At 39.7% G+C, this 19,871-nt stretch overlaps 1 protein-coding gene across 1 annotated transcript in view; it reads left to right on the top strand.

Annotated features, from left to right (window-relative positions):
* SVEP1 (sushi, von Willebrand factor type A, EGF and pentraxin domain containing 1) overlaps positions 1-19,871 on the top strand; it is a 211,963-nt gene that overhangs the window by 125,617 nt on the left and 66,475 nt on the right. The window contains exons 19-27 of the mRNA XM_027550488.1: positions 1,425-1,586; positions 2,327-2,418; positions 3,768-3,864; positions 5,657-5,770; positions 6,602-6,715; positions 7,545-7,746; positions 12,115-12,272; positions 14,809-15,010; positions 16,890-17,065. Coding sequence (XP_027406289.1) covers positions 1,425-1,586; positions 2,327-2,418; positions 3,768-3,864; positions 5,657-5,770; positions 6,602-6,715; positions 7,545-7,746; positions 12,115-12,272; positions 14,809-15,010; positions 16,890-17,065 — 1,317 coding nt within the window. The remainder of the gene's footprint in view (positions 1-1,424; positions 1,587-2,326; positions 2,419-3,767; positions 3,865-5,656; positions 5,771-6,601; positions 6,716-7,544; positions 7,747-12,114; positions 12,273-14,808; positions 15,011-16,889; positions 17,066-19,871) is intronic.

Here is a 19,871-nt window from a genome sequence, read left to right as displayed (position 1 = left end):
GGTTAAATGACAATATTCAACTGCATGTAATATATGAAAAGCATTTTAAACACAAAATAACATTAAAAGGTTTTAAAATAAAAGACCCCCCAATACATAATAGACAACTATACAAGAGCAATAACCATTTCAGATAAACTTAAAAATACAACTTCATATATCATGAAAATGCAAATTAACAGAGCAGTTCCATTTTTACCTTCAAATAGAAAAAAGGTATCATTTTCAATGCTGATGAGCATGCAATGAGAAGGATAATTTCATACACTGTCGAGGGGCTGTAAAGTAAATTTTTTTAATGATTCAGGCAGATGGTGACTGCAGCCATGAAATTAAAAGACACTTACTCCTTGGAAGAAAAGTTATGACCAACCTAGATAGCATATTCAAAAGCAGAGACGTTACTTTGCCAACAAAGGTCTGTCTAGTCAAGGTCATGGTTTTTCCAGTGGTCATGTATGGATGTGAGAGTTGGACTGTGAAGAAGGCTGAGCGCTGAAGAATTGATGCTTTTGAGCTGTGGTGTTGGAGAAGACTCTTGAGCATCCCTTGGACTGCAAGGAGATCCAACCAGTCCATTCTGAAGGAGATCAGCCCTGGGTGTTCTTTGGAAGGAATGATGCTAAAACTGAAACTCCAGTACTTTGGCCACCTCATGCGAAGAGTTGACTCATTGGAAAAGAGTCTGATGCTGGGAGGGATTGGGGGCAGGAGGAGAAGGGGGTAACAGAGGATGAGATGGTTGGGTGGCATCACCGACTCAATGGACATGAGTTTGAACTCCGGGAGTTGGTGATGGACAGGGAGGCCTGGCATGCTGTGATTCATGGGGTTGCAAAGAGTCGGACATGACTGAGTGACTGAACTGAACTGAATGATTCAGGCATGATATATTTATGGCTTTAGATTTTCATATCTTTAGCTTTAACTAAAGGCAAGTGTTATCCCAAGGAAATAATCAGAGTTATATAAAAAAATTTGTATAGAAAATTTCATGTCAGCATTGTTTATATTAGAAACAAATAGAAGTAGTAGAAATAACTAATTGTTCAGTAGTAGAGTAAATATGAGAACAATTATGGTCTGCCAGTGAGATGTAATATGTTTCATTTATTAAACATCATGTTATTTAATGATTTGGGGAATGGTTTACTTGTGATATGAAGTGAAAAAATCAGAGTACAATATTATATGACCAATTCTGATTTTTATTAAGTTAATGTGTATTGTTAAAGATGGGAAGGAAGCAACAAAATATTTACTTAAGTGGTCTGAGTATTACTTAATGATCTGGGTATTAAATACGTGCAAGAGAAAATATCACCAATGTGATAGCTTTCTTATAACCAAAGGTTAATGCACTTCTTTTAGAACGTAGGGTATACTGCTTTATAAGCACAAATGATTTTTTCTTTCTTTTGCAGTGCCTTGTCCAGTGGGAGAATTCTCTCGTTCTGGGTTAATGCCCTGTTATCCATGTCCCCAAGACTACTACCAACCCAATCCAGGGAAGTCCTTCTGTTTATCGTGTCCCTTTTATGGAACTACAACCATCACGGGTGCCAGATCCATCACAGATTGTTCCAGTAAGATGATACTACTTCGTTCTTCACGTTATCCTGTATGGGAGAGTTTTATTTCTGCAGTAACTTTAATTGTGACTGTTATATGTTCAGTGCCTTTGGGTGTCTGGATGTAAGCTGTCCTTTTGAAGGGGTTTTTGATGACAATGACTCAGATTCTTCACTCTGGGAATGGCAAACTTCATAACCTCCAAATTTCTAAGAGTCTAGAATTTAATGACATATCCCATCTGTCTCTTATGTTCTGTCTTTTTATATGACTAAAGGAAAATATATGTGGCTTTACTGACTCTGAGAAGCAAAATCATGACCGTGGCATTTGAATAGAGTCTATTCGTAGAGAACAGACTGTGGTTGCCCAGGGGGAGGGGGTGGAGGGAGGAATGGAGTGGGAAGTTGGGAGTAGAAGAGAGAAGCTCGTATATATAGAATGGATAAACAGCAATGTCCTATTGTATAGCACATGGGACTGTATATTCAGAATCCTATGATAAACCATAATGGAAAAGAATAAAAAACACATCTATAAAAAATATGTTAAGTTACATATATATTCACTTTTATATATACATATATATATATATAAAACTGAACCACTTTGCTTCCCAGCAAAAATTAGCGCAACATTGTAAGACAACTATACTTCAATTAAAAAAGAAAAAGGAAAAAATAGAATGCACTTAATTGGCAATATCTACTACACCAAATACGTTTCTCAGATATTTTCCCTTTAACTTTGTTAGGCTTTAGTTCAACTTTCTCAGCAGCAGAGGAAAGTGCAGTGCTTCTTGCTTCTCCTGGACATGTCAAAAAGAAGTATGAAGTCAGCAGTCAGGCAAGTCTACTTTGTATTTGTAAAATTTTCTCTAATGGAGTGCTTGGAAAACAATTTCTCATTATACATGTCACACAGAGGAAAACTACCAGACTTGAAATTTCAACTAATCAAGGGTCATGAATATTATCAATGAGTAATTGCATTTGCTTATGACTTATAATAGGAACTTTCCAAGAATGCACCATTAGAAGTCCTAAGTACCAGAAATTGGAATGTTTCCCTGCGATGTCTGGTGTAGAGAATTGTGGATGTGGAGAGTCTTTTAATTTGCTAATAATTAACATGTACCATGAGCATAACCCATCATTTGAGTAAGCATGTTGGGATTAGCCAAAGGCCATTTCTGATTAGCAAAACAAGTTACTCAACTTCCATGAAAGATATTTAAATTTTTTGCCAGTGGGAATGGGGGGGAATCATTTATTGGAGAAAAGTTGTGACTGTTTTAAAAATTAAGAAACATAACTCGTAAACATAATTGTTCTCCATTTGTTTTAAAAACTAGTTAAGACCAATTATTTAGAGTGATTCAGCCATTAATCTGAATGCACCTTGCCCAATGTCATAATAAATTCCTAGGTTTTAAGTATTTTTTAGGAGGATAATGAAGTTATATTTCTTATTTTAACTTCCTGCTTCCAAACATTCTCACTTGTAAGGGCTTCATAAATGAAGCTTTGAAACTGAGCCTAATGGACATAGAACCTCTAAAGACATGACTATCACCTCGGGAGACATATTAGAATCCACTGGCTAACTTTTTAAAATAATGATGTGCAGATATAACTTCCAGAGATTCCTGATTTAGCTGGTCTGGGTTGGGACCCGTCCTTAGTAAACTTTTTAAATGCCTTAAATGAAGTCTAACATGCAACCAGCATTGAGTGACACTGCCTGGGTTTAGCAGAGCATCACTCAAGAATAATATGTAGTATTTGTGCCCATATATGGCAGGTATCGGAGAAGGCAATGGCACCCCACTCCAGTACTCTTGCCTGTAAAATCCCAAGGACGGAGGGGCCTGGTGGGCTGCAGTCCATGGGGTTGCTAGGAGTCGGACACAACTGAGCGACTTCACTTTCACTTTTCACTTTCATGCATTGGAGAAGGAAATGGCAACCCACTCCAGTGTTCTTGCCTGGAGAATCCCAGGGACGGGGGAGCGTGGTGACTGAAGTGACTTAGCAGCAGCAGCAGCAGCAGCATGGCAGGTACCAATGTTATGCAGGCAGCCATCCTGCTGGACTCACTTGGAAATAGGAACCAGCTAATGCTGTAAATCTTTTAACTCCCTACTCAGAATTGCTTTGAAATGAACTTGTCTCTGATAAATTTTCTTTTCACAGGTTTTCCATGAATGTTTCTTAAACCCTTGCTACAATGGTGGAACCTGCCAGCAGCTGGGCCGTGGTTATGTGTGTGTCTGTCTGCCTGGATATACAGGTAACACAGAGGAATGCAAATTTTCATGTATCTTTCATACTGCATCATTGTAACTTCAAGTATCAAACTTTGAAACTTTAAAAATGAATGCCACAAGATACATTAGACTAGGGACTTCCCTGGCAATCTAGTGATTAAGATTTCACCTTCAAAAATGCAGGGGGTACAGGTTTGATCCCTGGTTGGGAAGCTAAAGATCTCACGTAACTTGTAGCCAAAAAACCAAAACACAGTACAGAAGTACTATTATAACAAATATAATAAAGACTTTAAAAATGGTCTGTGGCGGATTCATTTTGATATTTGGCAAAACTAATACAATTATGTAAAGTTTAAAAATAAAATAAAATTTAAAAAATGGTCTGCATAAAAAAAAAACCTTAAAAAGATAATGAATGATGCACAAAAATTTGGTTGAACAAGACAAACCAATATGTGAAAAAAGTATACAGGTCTTACAAATGACAATTTTCTTTGCATATTTTGGAGGAAGAATAAATCAGCTTCTCTGTGAAAAAATCACATCATAACTTATGATTTAAATTTGACTACGGTTCCAGAGGTCATGTCCAAGGTTGCATTCTAACACAAATCAAATGCATGACACTCAACCTAGAACAGATTGTCTAGCATAAACATTTTTAAACAAACTCATTTCTCTCATTTGTTTCACACGAATGGAAGTTCTTATGGCCATGATGTGTTGTTTATTTCTATTTTTATGCAAGCTGTGCTTAGGAAAACAGTATGGCTTTGAACTTGATTATGTAGGAATTATGTAAGAATTGTGTTTTCTTGCAGCTTGGTTCAAATTCCAGTTCAGTACAGAAAGATAGTTTTTTTGAGGAGAAATGAACTATACGTTAAATGTTGCAGTTCATTTAAAATAATTTCCTGTTTTCTTCTAGAAATGCAGTTTTTCCTTTTGAGTTTTGTGTCACCAACATGAAGTATTTTAACGAGAAAAGTGGTATTTAGATAAAAGAATTCACCACAAAAGAGAAGTTGGAAGACAAAATACAGAATATTGTCCTTCCACTTATTTCAACATGTGCACACATGTATGTGTGTGTATGTTTCAATTTTTATAAGAATTTTTGTCCCAACACTTCATAAGAAATAATAATCTTGTCCTATAATTTTATAAATGAGAGGTGGTTGAGAAAAGCATAGTATAGGACAGTGATTCTCAAATTTTGATGTTCATTAGAATCATCTGGAGGATTTCCTAAAACACAGACTGTGGCATTTCTGTCACATTCCCAGGGGATTACTGATGCTATTGGTCACCATTCTGTGAGACCTCCTTGTGTAGAAGAACATGGATTTCAGCAGAATTAGTCCATAGAAGGACTGTGTGTATCCTATGAGAAGATAAACCCTATTCTAGGACACCTGGCATATGAGTTGAGATCTGGCAGGATTTAGCACCACCCCCATTCCTCAGCCAGTGGCCTTGGTAACAAGTACATGTGACTTTCTACTTTTGACTTTGGAATCAAACTAATTCCTGGCTCCATTTTATGCTTCTAGATTTCCCTCTTTCCCCTCTACTTCTGACTTGGGATCTTTTGCTGTCTTTTATGTATCCTTGTAAGGATAGCTTAAATCTATTTAGAAAGAGGTAATACCTTTATGAAATGCTTAATTAGATGGTAATTCCTAACATACTTCCTTTTTCTTCATCACTGCCACTCCCTATAAATTCAGGTTATTGTGATAATTACCTTTAAAGGACAGTTCTGTTTCTGTTCATCCTCTCTTTGATTGACCTTCAGTGTTTGCATTTTAGGCTTAAAATGTGAGATAGACATTGATGAATGCAGCTCACTGCCCTGCCACAACAATGGAATTTGTAAAGACCGAGTTGGAGAATTCATTTGTGAATGCCCATCTGGTTATACAGGTAAGGAAAGAGTGTCTCATTCTTACAATATAAACCTTTGAAACCTTAAAATAATGAGTTACCATTTCACACCTGTTAGAATGGCTATCATCAAAAGGTAAGAGATAACAGTGCTAGTGAGTCCATGAAGAAAAGAGGACTATTGTGCACTCTTGGTGGGAATGTAAATTGCTTCAGCCACTGTGGAAAACAGCATGGAGGTTCCTCAAAAAATTGGAAATAGAATTACCATACAGTCCAACAGTCCCTCTTCTGGGTATCCATTCAAAGAAATGAAATCACTATCTCAAAGAGATATCTGTACTTCCATGTTCATTGCAGCATTATTCACAATAGCCAATGGCCAAGATATGGAAACAAGCTAAGTATATATCAAGAGATGAATGGATAAAGAAAATGTGAGGGAGGTAGGTAGGTAGATATCCTTCAATGCTATGTCGCTTCAGTTGTGTCTGACTCTTTGTGACCCTGTAGACTGTAGCCCACCCGGCTTCTCTGTCCATGGGATTCTGCAGACAAGAATATTGGACTGGCTTGCCATGCCCTTCTCCAGGGGATCTTCCTAGAGGGAAGGGATCCAACCCACATCTCATTGTGTCTTCTGCATTGGCAGACAGGTTGTTTACCACTAGCACCACCTGGGAAGCCCTATATATAACATGTATTGGGATATTATTCAGCAAATATTTGGCAAAGAGCATATTTTTTTCGATAAACATTAGCCTTGATTTCCAATTTCTCTGCTCTTACACCTGAACAACTTGCTTGAAACTATTAGTCTTAAATTCCTTTCAGTTTTCTCAAGCGCAAATATTCTGTGATTCTTTACAGGTCAGCTGTGTGAAGACAATGTAAATGAGTGCATCTCCAGTCCTTGTTTAAATAAAGGAACTTGCGTTGATGGCCTGGCTGGTTATCACTGCACATGTGTGAAAGGATACATGGGTAAAATGTTTCCGTTCTTCCTAGTTGTCTTAAAGAGTTCCGTAAAGCCTCACAAATCATGATATTTACTGTTATACAAGTGACATTATATAAGTTAATGTTAATTATCTGATTTTATAACTGCACCATGATTTTATGAGGGAAAGTCCTTATTTTTGAGGAAATTCACACTGAAATATTTAGAGGTAAAAGAGCATCAGGTCTAAAATTGACTAAAGCAATTCAGAAAAAGTAATATGTTCTTGTGCATGTGTGTGTATATATGTATATGTAGGGACAGAAAGAGAAGACTTGAGTTTATATGCTAAGATAAACACTCAAGAAGTAACTGGAGATGATAAAATGTTGTTATAAGTGAATGCTAAATAATAGAATGTGTGTGTGTGTGTGTGTATATATATATATTATTATATATATTATATATTATATATACACAAACACACATATATAACTGGTAAAGAATAAGTCCAAAACCGAAAATGATCAGTGACAGAAAGAGGCAAGATCAAAGATACAGATGAACATTTTGGACTATATGTGCCAGTTTCATTTTTGTTTAAACATTTTCTCAATTAGGCGTCCATTGCTAATGTTAGTTCCAGAAAAAGATAAGGTTAAAAGAGCAGATTATCAAAAATACAGTCCTAAAATGATTTAGAAAAGCCAGAGCTTATTTAAGAATAGGTCCCAAACCTGTTTGGTCTCCCAGTGGCTCCACAGCCTCCATTTCATCCTTTTGAAGCAGCATCCTCCAAGGAGTCCTCACCTTGATTCCAGTTTTCCAAAGGGGTTAACCTTTGGGCTGTCTCTCATCCTCATCCATCCCCAGGCCTACACTGTGAAACAGAAGTCAATGAATGCCAGTCAAGCCCATGTTTAAATAACGCAGTCTGTGAAGATCAGCTTGGGGGGTTCTTGTGCAAATGCCCACCTGGATTTTTGGGCACCCGGTGTGACATAAACATGGATGAGTGTCTCAGCCAACCATGCAAAAATGGAGCTACCTGCAAGGACGGTGCCAATGGCTTCAGGTAAGAGACTAAGCCTGGCTCTTTTCGCTGTTTTTATTATCTTAACTGTTCAGTCATTCTGCCGTCTTTACAGAGTATTACTTTGAATCCCAGGCCAGCCGTTCCCAAATCCTAGCCCAAGGATAAGCTATGGTAGAATCTTGACTACCACCTGATGTTCTGATTTCCTACCTCTTGGGTAAAGTCTGTAATTTTGTAATAGACAATCGGTAGGTTTTAAGTTCTCCTGTGTTTCTGAAGCACAGCCAGACTTTGAAACCACTGTTCTATACTTGGGAAGTCATAAAAGATAAAAGGAAGGACATATATTCAAAAGCAAATGCAGAATCACTATTCAAAACCCAGTTTTTAATGTTTTATATTTTAGCTGGAGTTTTCCCACCAACTAAAATCAGAAGGAATAGTGCAATTCTGCTGTCACAGAGCCATTCTATGACCATGGTTTTCAAACTTTTTTTTAGTTTAGTGTCCCTTATTTCCAGGGAAATCAGAGTGTAAACAAGAAATTAAAGCTAAGCTTTTGTGGTTGAAAATAGTGGTGTTTTGAAGGAGAAAGACTGGCTTCCTAAGACAGGTCTTACTGGGGTACCAGTAGAAAGTGGTTTGAAAACCAACACTTTTTTTTTAATCACTACCAAGTCTGCTCTGTTCCATTCACTTCCCCTTGCAGGATCTGTGGCTTCTGCAGTACAGAAAGACAGACTGGCTTTGCTTGCAGAATTTTAGGGAACTTCACTGTCCTCAGTAAGCAACTGGTTCTGCAAGTTTTCAAAAGTTAAAAGCTTAAAAAAAAAAAATTCTACCTCAGTTGCAACATTTCCCAGCCCCCTTCCATTACCATCCCCCAAGACAGCTAGGACACTATCTGGAAGAAATAGGGAGCCAGTTTTGCCAGTGAGACTTTCACTCTCAATGTGAAAATGAGATCTTAGTGTAGCATCAACTTTTCATAGTTTTTTTTTTTTTTTTTTTTTTAATCTTCAGGCATATAGCACCTAACCATAGGCAATGAGACATTTCCAGATGAACAGCACGAGTTCCAAACTCTCCCCACGGTCCAAAACAATTGATAAATACCAAATTTGTCTAAATCCTAACTAGAGGAAAGGTGAAGAGGGCAAACTCTCCACTTCAAAAGGAATGCTAGTTGCCACCGAAGTGAATCTGTTTCACAAAGATACTGAACTACTATAATGATATCAAACATGGACAGATATACATCAGAAATTAAAACAACATTGTAAATCATCCAACCAGTCCATTCTAAAGGAGATCAGTCCTGGGTGTTCTTTGGAAGGAATGATGCTAAAGCTGTAATTCCAGTACTTTGGCCACCTCATGAGAAGGGTTGACTCATTGGAAAAGACTGATGCTGGGAGGGATTGGGGGCAGAAGGAGAAGGGGATGACAGAGGATGAGATGGCTGGATGGCATCACTGACTCGATGGATGTGAGTTTGAGTGAACTCTGGGAGTTGGTGATGGACAGGGAGGCCTGGTGTGCTGCAATTCATGGGGTCACAAAGAGTCGGACATGACTGAACAACTGAATTGAAATTAACTATACTTCAATAAAATTTAAAAAACAAGTGTTTTTAAAGTATTTCCAAAAAAAAGCATGGACAGATAAAGATGAGTGAAATTCAGCCGAAGTAAGTTTACCATCAAATACACAGAACTCCATAAAGATGCCCACCAATTCCAACTGAGATTTTCTTTTAAACCTCCAAATACCATTTATTTATATTATTACCAATATCAAAGAGGTCCCCATATAAACATGCTAGTAGTAATATTAACTACATTTATTGGGCAGATGCTTTTTAATTAAAGATATTTCAGATATACTGAAAATTACAAAGAATAATAAAAGTTTATACACTCACCACAGTAGTGATCAATCCTTAGCCTTTTGCTATATTTGGTTCATATCTTTCATTTAAAAAAGAATAAATTCTGAAGATAGATTTGGAGTCCCTCCAATAAGCATGGAGGGACACACACACACATTCCTCTTCTTCCCTAACAGTAACCACTGTCTTGAAGTCGGTTTATAGCTTTCTCATTCAGACTTTGCTTTACTACATATATGACTTCATAAACAATAAATAGTATAGTTTTACATGTTACATAAGTAGTATCATACTATATATATAATCCTTTTGTATTTTGTTTTTCCTTTTGACACTGTATTATCAAGGTTGGTAATTTGCCTCTAGTTTGCTCATCTCAGGACTTCCCTGGTGGCTCAGACAGTAAAGCGGCTGCCTACAATGCAGGAGACCCGAGTTTGATCCCTGGGTCGGGTAGATCCCCTAGAGAAGGAAATGGCAACCCACTCAAGTATTCTTGCCTGGAAAATCCCATGGATGGAGGATCCTGTTAGGCTACAGTCCATGGGGTTGCAAAGAGTCGGACACAACTGAGTGACTTCACTTCACTTCACTTTTGCTCATTTCAACTGCCAATTAGTATTCTATTGGTAATTATACCACAGTTTATTTTCCCAGTCACTTCTTCATGAACATGCAGAATGATGCTGTTGTGAACATGCATTACATTTGTCCTTGAACACCTGGCAGTCATCTCCTAGAATTCATACCAGAAGTGGACATACAGGGCTCTGGAAATGCAAACCCTCCACTTTCTTTGACATTGCCACATGGTTCATGACACTCTTGTCAGTATTTGACATCATCGGATGTATTTTCCATTTGGAGGGGTTTAAATGGCTTCTTGCATTCCCCAGAGACTGTGTGGCGTCCTGATTGAGATCAAAGTCCTTCACCACCTCTTAGTATCAAGAGGACTTAGGCAAATTAACCTCTCAGAACCACGATTTACTCATTGTAACTGGGAATAATAATATTCTTCATCATTATAAGGATTGAATTAATGTATGTGGGGATTCCCAGGTGGTGTTAGTAGTAAAGACCCCACCTGCCAATGCAGGAAGACCATAAGAGACACGAGTTCAGTCCCTAGGTCAGGAAGATCCCTTGGAGGAGGGCATGGAAACTCACTCCAGTATTCTTGCCTGGAGAATCCCATGGGCAGAAGAGTCTGGCAGGCTACAGTCCATGGGGTCGCAGAGAGTCAAACAAGCTAAAGCAACTTGGCATGGCATATGTAAGTGTTTAGAAGAGCATGTGAACTTTTTATATTTTTCCTAGCACTTTGTGGTGAGAGAAATCACCAGTGTGTGAATAACCAGAACTAGTTTATACTCTATTTTTACCACTACAACATTTCAAGTACATGTTGTCTTCAGTTCAGTTCAGTCACTCAGTCATGTCCGACTCTTTGCGACCCCATGAATCACAGCGTGCCAGGCCTCCCTGTCCATCACCAATTTCTGGAGTATACTCAAACTCATGTCCATCAAGTTGGTGATGCCATCCAGCCATCTCATCCTCTGTCGTCCCCTTTTCCTCCTGCCCCCAATCCCTCCCAGCATCAGAGTCTTTTCTAATGATTCAACTCTTCGAATGAGGCAGCCAAAGTATTGGAGTTTCAGCTTCAACATCAGTCCTTCCAATGAACACCCAGGACTGATCTCCTTTAGAATGGACTGGTTGGATCTCCTTGCAGTCCAAGGGACTCTCAAGAGTCTTCTCCAACACCACAGTTCAAAACCATCAATTCTTCGGCACTCAGCCTTCTTCACAGTCCAACTCTCACATCCATACATGACCACAGGAAAAACCATAGCCTTGACTAGATGGACCTTTGTTGGCAAAGTAATGTCTCTGCTTTTGAATATGCTATCTAAGTTGGTCATAACTTTTCTTCCAAGTAGTAAGCATCTTTTAATTTCATGGCTGCAGTCACCATCTGCAGTGATTTTGGAGCCCAGAAAAATAAAGTCTGACATGGTTTCCACTGTTTCCCCATCTATTTCCCATGAAGTGATGGGACCAGGTGCCATGATCTTCGTTTTCTGAATGTTGAGCTTTAAGCCAGCTTTTTCACTCTCCTCTTTCACTTTCATCAAGAGGCTTTTTAGTTGTCTTAAATAGGTTTATTTGAATGAACTTTAAAAAGTAATAGTTAAAGCACCGTTTTAATGTGGAAAATGAGTTTCAGCATTTCAGGATTTTTTAAAAATTCAGTTAAACTGAAAAAAAGGAAAAACAAAAACAATTCACCCATTTTTCCCACCCTATGCCTCTGGCAACCACCAGCCTGTTTTGTAGGCTGTGGGTGGGTATGTATACATGTATGCATATTTAGATTCCACATGCAAGAGAGCTCACGTTAGCACTAAACTTCCCCGAGTCTTTGGAGACGGTGCTGTCACTAACAGGAGTCTGCTTCTGCCGCCTCGCTGCAGCTCTTCTGATTGTCACAACATTGTGTGTTCTTTCAGGTGCCAGTGTGCAGCAGGCTTCACGGGGACACACTGTGAGCTGAACATCGACGAATGTCAGTCTAACCCCTGTAAAAATCAGGCCACCTGTGTGGATGAATTAAACGCATACAGCTGTAAATGTCAGCCAGGATTTTCAGGCAGCAGGTGTGAAACAGGTATATGTGAGCTTCGTGTTGTTAAGAACGATACCAAGTATAGTGATAGTGAAAGTGAAGTCGCTCAGTCGTGTCCGACTCTTTTCGACTCCATGGACTGTGTAGCCTACCAGGCTCCTCTGTCCATGGGATTTTCCCGGCAATAGTACTGGAGTGGATTGCCATTTCCTTTTCCAGCGGATCTTCCCGACCCAGTGATGGAACCCAGGGCTCCCGCGTTGTAGACAGACGCTTTACCGTCTGAGCCACCAGGGAAGTCCAAGTATAGTGATAATAATGTCAATTTTTACCTGCACTAAGCACAGTCTATATACCAAAGACTGTGTGAAGCATTTTGTATTTATTTAACCTTCACAGCTGTCCAATGAAGTGGGTCATGTTATCTCCAGTAGCACAGAGGAGGAGGTTGAGCTTAGAGATGTGAGGGTGAAATGGAGAAAATTGAATTTAGCAGAACTCTTCACATTCTGCGTGTTTAGAAAAGGACACTTGGATAAGTCACTTGATGTAGAAGGTCAGAGTCCATGGATATGTTTGAGAATTAATGCTAAACAGCTTTCTCAGAACGTAGGAGTCTTCTAGCTATAGGACTTTCGTTCTGTTGACTGGGATATGCAGGATTGGGGCTTCTGAAATGGGGAAGAACCAGGGCCCTGAGCAGGAATGACCTATTGCCCTAGCAGTGGACCCCCCCCGCCCCGCCCACCTTCTCTCCTGCAATGTCAGTGACTCCACTCTCTTGAGTTATTCCCATCAGCCCACAGGTGCTTAGTCTCTCATCTTGAATGACTCCCCAGCCCCACCTCTCCTTCCAGCTATTCTGTTTCAAAGCTTCCTTTCACTGCTGAGTGCTTTTGCTGTCTTGGATATTCACTGTTGGTTTTATTTAAACCAATTTGTTGAACAAAAAGGAAACAGATTTACAGAGAACATACTAGTGGGTACTAGTGGAAGGGGGAAGACGGGAGGGCAAGATGGGTATGGGGATAGAAGAGGTACAAATTACTATGAATAAAATAAATAGGCTGCAGGGATAAGCATAGGAAAGACTGAGTATTTTATAATAGCTATAAATGGAACATAAGCTTTAAAATTGTGAGTCACTGTGTTGTACACCTGAAACTGATTTAATATTGTAAATCAGTTATATCTCAATAATAATAAAATACATACGAAATACTAAAGTAATATGTTATTTATTTCATAAGCAACATGTGTTTAATTTTGAAATTGCTTCTCAGATGATCATATTTACTGAAATGAACTTCTTTGACGATAGTATTGCATACTTGCTACTACCTTAGACAATTGAAAAATGCTTCACAAGTGCCATGATATTTTCTTTTTATTAAAGTATAGTTGATTTACAATGTTTTGTTAGTTTCTGGTATACACAGAGTGGTTCAGTCATATATGTTTATATACACATGTATATATATTCTTTTTCATATTCTTTTCCCTGTACTATATTACAAGATACTGAATACAGCTCCCTGTGCTAAACTTGTTCATTTTATGTACAGCAGTCTGTATCTTCTAATCCCAAACTCCTCATTTATCCCTTTACCCTCTTTGGTAACTATGGTAACTATAAGCTGATTTTCTGTGTCTGTGAGTCTGTTTCTGTTTTGTAAATAAGTTCATCTGTATCACTTTTTTTTAGGTTCTACAGGTAAGTGATATCATGATGTTTGTCTTTTTCCATACGACGTACTTCATTTATTGTGATAATCTCTAGGTCCATCCATGTTGCTGCACATGGCATTACTTCATTCATTACCAGGCTTCCCCGGTAGCTCAGAGGGTAAAGCGTCTGCCTGCAATGAGGGAGACCCGGGTTTGATCCCTGGGTCAGGAAGATCCCCTGGAGAAGGCAATGGCACCCCACTCCAGTACTCTTGCCTGGAGAATCCCATGGATGGAGGAGCCTGGTGGGCTGAAGTCCATGGGGTCGCTGGGAGTCGGACACGACTGAGCGACTTCACTTTCACTTTTCACTTTCATGCATTGGAGAAGGAAATGGCAACCCACTCCAGTGTTCTTGCCTGGAGAATCCCAGGGACGGGGGAGCCTGGTGGGCTGCCATCTATGGGGTCGCAGAGTCGGACACGACTGAAGCGACTTAGCATAGCATAGCATAGTATTCCATTCGTGTGTATGTGTGTGTGTGCCACTGTGAACATTGAAGTACATGTATCTTTTAGAATTAGAGTTTTCTTCAGACATATGCCCAGGAGTGCGATTGCTGGGCTGTACAGTAGTTCTGTTTTCTGGTTTTTGAGGAAACCTCCATACCATTTTCCATAGTAGCTGCACCAGTTTGCCTTCCCAACAGTAGAGGAGATTCCCTTTTCTCCACACCCTCTCCAGCATTTATTATTTATAGACATTTTAGTGATGACTCTCCTGACCATGTGAGGTGATACCTCATGGTAGTTTTGATTTACATTTCTTTAATAATTAGTGGTATTGAGCATCTTTTCATGTGTCTCTTGGCCATCTGTATGTCTTCTCATTCTTTTCTTATTTGTTGCAGAACAGTCAGCAGGCTTTAACCTGGATTTTGAAGTTTCTGGCATTTATGGTTACATCATGCTGGATGGTGTCCTTCCGACCCTCCATGCTGTGACCTGCACGTTCTGGATGAAATCGTCTGACGACATTAATTACGGGACACCGATCTCCTATGCCCTGGAGAATGGCAGTGACAATACCTTCCTCCTAACCGATTATAATGGGTAAGCAGAGACATCAGGAAGGCCATGTTAGGACTTATCCTGGCACCAGGTTAGAACTGACATGGGAGGGGATGGAGCAGTAGGAGGGTCAAGTGTTCCAACAGGACAACAGGGTGACGGTAGTCAATCAGAGCATCTGGACAGGTCCTATACGAAGGCAGCATTTCAGTGGTAGTGCCTTATACATGGATTGTGTTTTGCTATTTGCTAAGTATTACCATCTGAGCCACCAGGGAAGCCCAGATATCTTCTTATGTATTATTTCATTTGAGCTTCACAAGGACTTGAGGAACTGATGCCCCTTAACAGGTAAAATGAATGAGAAGCTAAATGCTTTCCCTCCCAAATCTCACACCACGGGAGTGGCAGAACTGTCAAACTGACTGTTCAGACCAGTGCTCCTTTATTTACCTGTCAGTGGCCAAAGGTCAAAGGACTTCCGTGGCACTCCTGGTCCTTGGAAGACCCTTGTATTGAATAAGAATCCATTTGAAATCTCCAGGGTGCAAGATGACATTTTTTTTATGTCTTTTTGGATCAATTAGTTCCAGTTCGGGGCCCCATCCCTCTGGGCTGATAGGAAAGTCAGCTTTAGCTGTTTCTCTGATTTCTTTCACTAGTAACTGCTTATCCTGTCTTAGATACTCATGGATCATCTAAAACCCACAAAGTTTTGCTAAAGAGCCACAGAGAGGCTCAACCTGTCTCAACCTGCAGGACTTCGACCACTGGTTGTCTGTCCACCCTGCCGATCACTGAGCTGTCTGCTACCTCTGCCTCTGTGATCCTTTCAGAACCTCGGCTGTTCGCCACGTGTGGCGTCCTTGGCAAGGCTGAGAGTTTATGCCTTTTGATTAAGAAAGATTCTGTGGCACACCACATGGCCTTTTCCTCCCAGGTCCACCCAAACGTGTGGCCTTTTGCTCTGAACAGGTTCCAGGCCTCAGGGACAACACATTGAGCTCTCCTTCCTTGCCTCAGTCCATGAGATTCTCACTGTTCTGGTGAAAATCTTTCCATCCTCAAACCCTGTCCTTCTTAGTGGACTTGAACAGTCAGAAACAAAATGTAAGAAATTTCAAAATCCTCCCCCGAGACAGATTGTATAGAAGGAGAAAATCTGTTGCCTGCTTAATTTTGGGGAGGAAGAACAGTGGGGAAACAATTTGTGTTTTAGAAATATCTTTTCATAAACATCTTTGAATAGAGGTTTAGAAGATGCTGATACAGTTACTGAATGACTTCTTCTTTATCAGTTTCCCCTAATATTTTCTTTTTCTCCATTTGCTTTTGAAGATACTCCACTTTCCGCTGCTTCTTAACTTGGACATTTCTCTAAGTGACATGGTTGTTGGAACCCTTTTGTAGCTGGTCACCTCTGTTTATTTCCAATTATTCTTTCCCTTGCATCAATGTACTTCATCTGCCAAGTGACTGTTCTGGCAACAGAGAGATAGGACTGACTTCCTAGGACATCTCTGAAGTCTGTTCCAAGTTGTAGGAGCATACATCCTAGAGAAAAGAAACCAGACTGACATTTGCGAAACTCTCATTCCTTCCATTCTTGACTCATTCTCTCTAGAATAGACAGTTGGTGAATTATCTCAAATTGGGCCAGTTTGTTTCAGCTTGTCCTAAGACATTTTCCCTACCCCTCAGTGTTCAAGAAACACAAACCAGTTTTCAGTAAGCTACAAGACAATAAAAGGTAATTAATAATCAACTCTGCTTCTATGAAACATGGCTCAGATGGAGAAAAAGAGGTAATGGTTGTACCCAAAGTGCTTTACCCACAAAAAAGGAAGAAAGATAGTAACATGCCCCACGTAAGGGATTACAACGTATGACTAATGATTGTATCCCTTGAATCTTTGTGCAGCTGGGTTCTTTATGTAAATGGCAAGGAAAAAATAACAGACTGTCCCTCTGTGAATGACGGTAATTGGCATCACATTGCCATCACTTGGACGAGTACTGGTGGAGCCTGGAAAGTCTACATCGATGGGAACTTATCCGACGGTGGCATGGGCCTCTCTATTGGATCACCCATCCCTGGTACGTCTTAGCAAACAGCATATACTTCCATTCAATGCTAGAGGCGGTGGTGCTCTGATGAATAGCAAGTTTGCTAAGTTCTCTTTCCCATTTACCACCTCCTGATTATCCAGACTGAATTATTAGAAGCTTTTCCTAGGTGAGCTGTGTGACTGTATGAGAAATGCCTTTGGGATCTAAAATAAGACTACCAAGATGCATGCTGAACTGACTGCGTGATTACTAAATTGTCTTCCAAGAAGGAGATTAATTGCTGGTGTTTTGTTTGTTGGTTTTGTCTTTTTTTTTTTTTTTTTTTTTTTTAGGTTTGGTTTGTGATCAGTATACACACTAAACAAGTAGGTTCAGAATACAAGCTGGAGCACTGCTAATACTTCTCTATCTTTTATGCCCTTTTTCTCATAGAACTCAAACTCTCTTCTAAAAATACTTTTAAACAAATATTTAGAGAGTTGAGTTTTGAAGGAATGCAAAAGTATTAAGTGTTCCAGGGTTCTCGGCATTGTACCTGGCAGTAAGCCTACTCTATCTAGGTTCTTCTGTGACTTCTGTGACGTATGTCATGTGAGGAAGAACAGCTGGAGGCTCCCTGTAGTAAATAAGGAAACGTTAAAAGTGTTTCTGCAGGAAGTGGTATTATCCTGTGAAGTGAAGTGCTGGCTTCTTTTTGTGTTTAAAGTGTTGTTGTTTTTAACTCTCCCTTCTCTGGGTGGTGAGATTGCAGGTGGCTTTTATATTTCTTCTTGGTCCTTTTCTGATATTTTTATAATGAGCATTTATTTCATTTATGGTAAAAAAAAAAAGTTTCTATTTTAAAAGAATTGAAACTATAATAGTAGCTACCCACAGGGATGGTTCTCTGACCACAGCAATAAGAATGAATTATAGTCCATAACTATTGCAGAACTGCATTTGACAGACCCTAGTGAATGACTGACTGTGGTTTGGGTGACCATATTTATTGAAGACTGTGTTAGGTGAGATAGAAATTCTTGGGAAAGGACCATTATTAGAGCAAGAATTAGGGGTAGAGGAACATTCTGTATTTGGTTTTAGACATATTGAGTATGAATTTTAATCCCACAAATGTATGCAGCTAAAAACATAATTTGATACCATTTTATATCAAAATGACAGAACTGTCTTTTAGTGATAGGTTATGTTTGTCAAGAATTAAGCATGGTAAATGCTCTTATAGAGTCCTGGGGGGTGTGAACATTGATCCAGACTTTCTGGGAAGATATTTAGAAATATTTCATCAACAGCCTTAGAGAAACTCTTTGCATGGAACCAACAATTCTCTACCAGGAATTAATCAAAAAGAAAGAATCGGTGATCTGAACAAATATCTGTGTATCTATGAATTAGTTCAGCATTACCTCGGTACCGAGCCTGGAAACACCTCCAGTACCCAGTAAGAAATGGTTGTTAACTTAGTCAATTAAGAAAATTATGGATTGTTGCACATTCACATGATGAAGTAGAAGACTCTTGAGAGTCCCTTGGACTGCAAGGAGATCCAACCAGTCCATTCTGAAGGAGATCAACCCTGGGATTTCTTTGGAAGGAATGATGCTACAGCTGAAACTCCAGTACTTTGGCCACCTCATGCGAAGAGTTGACTCATTGGAAAAGACTCTGATGCTGGGAGGGATTGGGGGCAAGAGGAGAAGGGGACGACAGAGGATGAGATGGCTGGATGGCATCACCAACTCGATGGACGTGAGTTTGAGTGAACTCCAGGAGTTGGTGATGGACAGGGAGGCCTAGAGCGCTGCAATTCATGGGGTTGCAAAGAGTCAGATGTGACTGAGCAACTGAACTGAACTGAATGGAACTGAAAACTCATGAAATGAAATTATGTTCAAGAAAAGCAAGCTTCCAACATCATGTGTAATAGGATCCTATGCTGTGTGTTTTAAAATCTCTCTCACACACACATACTAAAAAAATAATTTTAAAAACATATAATCTAGAAAGAAATACACAGAACTGTTAAGTGATTTTTCCTGAATAGGAAGAATTCCTTATACTTAATTTTTAAAAACGTTCTTCCATGTGTATATATTCATTTTTAATTATTAATTTTATAAGAGAAAAATATAGGTTGGGAAATCATGAATGAGGGCTCTACAGACATGGATTTGCAGGAGATCACATGGGAGAGTAAGTGAAGGAAGAAGAGATGAAGCCAGGGTAGAATCCTGGGTGCATCGGAATCTAAGAGGCAGGTGGAGAAGGGAGACTGAGGGTGAGTAGAAAGGCTCAAGGAGAACCAGGGGAGGATGCTGTCATGGAAACCAGCTGCAATCAGGAGGGCTCCTGGCAGGAAACAAGTGACACACACCAGAAGGATAACTGAAGAATTTAATGAAAGGATTGTTTTCAAAGATGTGGGCTTCCCAGCTAGTGGTAAAGAACCCGCCTGCCAATGCAGGTAGACGCAAGAGGTGCGGTTTCGATCCCTAGGTTGGGAAGATCCCTTGGAGTAGGAAATGGCAACCCACTCCAGTATTCTTGCCTGGAAAATCCTATGGACGGAGGAACCTGGCAGGCTGTGGTCCATAGGGAGACAAAGAGTCAGAACACAATTGAAATGACTTAGAATGCTGTCCTGGGCAAGGTTAAGAGAACCAAAATGAGGTAGTAAAATACCCATGCCTAGTAGCTATGGAAAGGCACAAGAGATGTACATGAAGTGACAGAGAGTGGGAGTTGTCACCAGAATGTAGGTGAACCTGTAGTGATGGGGAGAAATCACCCAGTGGGAGCAATGATGCAAGGCAGAGGAAAGTGGCCCCTTCCA

The sequence above is a fragment of the Bos indicus x Bos taurus genome, chromosome 8 (assembly GCF_003369695.1).
Source record: "Bos indicus x Bos taurus breed Angus x Brahman F1 hybrid chromosome 8, Bos_hybrid_MaternalHap_v2.0, whole genome shotgun sequence".
NCBI lineage: Eukaryota > Metazoa > Chordata > Mammalia > Artiodactyla > Bovidae > Bos > Bos indicus x Bos taurus.
Note: the sequence above shows the minus strand (reverse complement) of the source record. Positions and strands in the feature narration are given on the sequence as shown.